Source organism: Gastrolobium bilobum, unplaced genomic scaffold (assembly GCF_033153095.1).
Source record: "Gastrolobium bilobum isolate Gb01-03AN ecotype WA unplaced genomic scaffold, APGP_CSIRO_Gbil_v1 utg5528, whole genome shotgun sequence".
Lineage (NCBI taxonomy): Eukaryota > Viridiplantae > Streptophyta > Magnoliopsida > Fabales > Fabaceae > Gastrolobium > Gastrolobium bilobum.
In genome coordinates this window covers 210,456-213,069 of record NW_026896747.1, presented here as the reverse complement: position 1 = coordinate 213,069, position 2,614 = coordinate 210,456, and the positions used below count along the sequence as shown (strand labels likewise).

The 2,614-nt window shown below is 31.7% G+C and overlaps 1 protein-coding gene across 1 annotated transcript; it reads right to left on the bottom strand.

Annotated features, from left to right (window-relative positions):
* Positions 1-269: 269 nt before the first annotated feature.
* On the bottom strand, positions 270-821 carry LOC133301817 (dirigent protein 22-like). The gene has a single exon (XM_061501510.1). The coding sequence runs from the start codon at positions 819-821 to the stop codon at positions 270-272; it is 552 nt and encodes a 183-aa protein (XP_061357494.1).
* Positions 822-2,614: the final 1,793 nt, after the last annotated feature.

Genomic DNA, 2,614 nt, shown 5'->3' with positions numbered 1-2,614 from the left:
CGGACAGGAAAGGTTTCTGTTTACACAGATGCTACAAAACATGGAAATGGATCTTCTCTAGTGTGGAAAAAAAAAATAACATGATCACCTGGAAAAATCACAATCATACAAAGGTAATTCAACGATTATGATTTTGTAATGACTTTAATATTTTTTTTTTTATAACTATTAATTTCTATTTATATAGCTATGATTCCCCGCGTGATCATGTTATTTATTTTTTAACATGAGCGGATGCAGATCCACGAAACAAACAAAATATATAGAAATTAATGAGTGAGCCTCACATTAAACTCCTCAATAGCATTTCCGGATGTAGTATTATACCAAACAGTCTTTGCTAATGCATAGCCCCGTGCAAATCTGAAGACACCAGTGCCTCCAACAATTGGCATTTCTCTAACTTCTTGCGTAATAACATTCCTCCCAAGCATGGTGAGGGTGCTTCCATTGTAGGTACCCTCTGTGAAAACAAAATTAATATCCATCTTGAATGCAAAATCAAGTTGTTGAGAAGCCAAAGCATAAGTTCCCTGAGCTCTTCCGATAAGCTTTGAACTTAGATCTTGTTCTTCAGTCAAAGGGTTATCAATCATGTAAGTGGCTCCAAAAGCACTAGGAGAACCGCTAGGTGGATTAATGATTTTCACTGAAGTTCGGTTTTCACCATCTAGGATGTCATGGAAATAAAAGTGTAGGTGTGTGACTCTCTCCGGTCTCTCTGTGGGTAAGATTATGTGGGATTCTTCTAAGGGTACTCCATGGATAGAGATCAAGTAACAAGAGAAGAGAAAGAAGAACCTAAGAATATCGCAAGCCATTCTTGGTCAATTTACAGCTAGCTAGGTTAATTAGTGTGGAAGGCTAAAAGCAACTTATTTATAGGAAAGTTAAGAATTGAATATTGAAATTATATTCACTCATAGTACTTATTAACATAGCGAAAAATGTTTGTCCTTTTAAATGACACAACTTATATCATTTCACTCTCACAAAAAGGTGAGACTCATACCTTTATATTTTTTTATCCACTCTCTCTCCTCCTTTATCTATCTCTTTCTCTAACTTAAAATGATACAACTTTACATCCTTTTAAATGATACACATTTTTCCCATTAACATATTATATCACGACAGAGGAAGTTATAAAAGTAATTATATTTAAATCTACCATTCTTCTTTTACGGTTCATTAATTTTGCTTTTGTATTTTTATCTTTCGTAACATATGACAATATTACTTTTTTTTGTATAAGACATATGACAATATTATGTTAATAAGTAACACGGAAAAAATATTCAAATAGTCAAATATTAGAATTGCCTGATGATTAATTCATTTTAAAAAAACTATGATTAGTTTAAACGTAATTAATAATTGGTTAATATGAAAAGAAAATTTTATGTGCTCACAAAATATTATAATGATAGAAGAGAATAAACTTAATTACATCGTAATTAATCTAGCAAGTCTTTGATCTATTATTAGTGATTGATCTCGTTCACATCTATTGACTCGCATGATGAATAATAATGATCTCGTTGAATCTAAAGAGATCAATGACTAATAATAAATATAAAACACAAGTTTATCATTACTCTTATGTAATAGATTTCAACTTTATATTATTTAATGTATAGCATAAAAAATATAATAAAAGTAAGAAATAATAATGGTATACCTAATTGAAATGGCATTATACTGGATTTATGACCTATCTAAGACGAATTGTGTAACTATTCATTTTTTTATTTTATTGACAAACTATTTACCAATCTAATGTGATAAGATACATCCTGGCAATGTATATCTAAGTCGCACATCACTCCAATGCGCGATTAGTGCAAAAGCCAGTGCGAACCCATTGCCACGCATCGCCCGTGCAGGAAGTGCATTGGGGAGTGAGCAACTTAATTGATTGTGCATGGGAGTAATGGACGTTTTGCAGAGTATGACAAATGGCAGGTGTATGTTGGTTTTTCACAAGTTACATATGAGATTGATTTACGTAGGGGTGTCAAAATAAGTTATGACACGCGGGTCGACTCATGACACAACAAGAAAATTCATATTCAGGTTGAACCACAAAAAAATCGTGTCGTGTTCGTGTTAAAAAAATGATACAAAAAGATTCTTATATATATATATCTATATATAAGAATCTTTTTGTGTGAATGGATAGCTCTGTTTTTCCAGTTTGCAAATTCTGGGTCATCGACCAATATGCCATATTTTAAATAAATAAAAAACAATTTACTAGCCATGCGATTGAAACAATTTTTCGGACTGCCACGCATCCGGAGGCGGATCTACATTCAAGAGAAGGGGGGCAAGTGCCCACCCTTGAAATTTGATGTAAAAATACAAAAATATCCCTCTCTTAAAATTCAAGTTTTTCAATTTAATTTCGGGGTAGAATATTATAACAACCAATTAGGCTTACTACCAATGTTACTACTAATCAATTTCACCATTAGATCAATTATGTTGATCCAACGGTTATTTTTATTTCCATCTTTGTATGGTTATGATTCTCCATATTTAATACTTTATATTTATTTTCAATTTTATATGGTTATGATTTCCCATATTTAATATTTTCACATTAAATATG

Excerpts from the sequence above, each read along its gene's own strand:
- LOC133301817 (XM_061501510.1), bottom strand. The coding sequence starts at position 821 with ATGGCTTGCGATATTCTTAGGTTCTTCTTTCTCTTCTCTTGTTACTTG.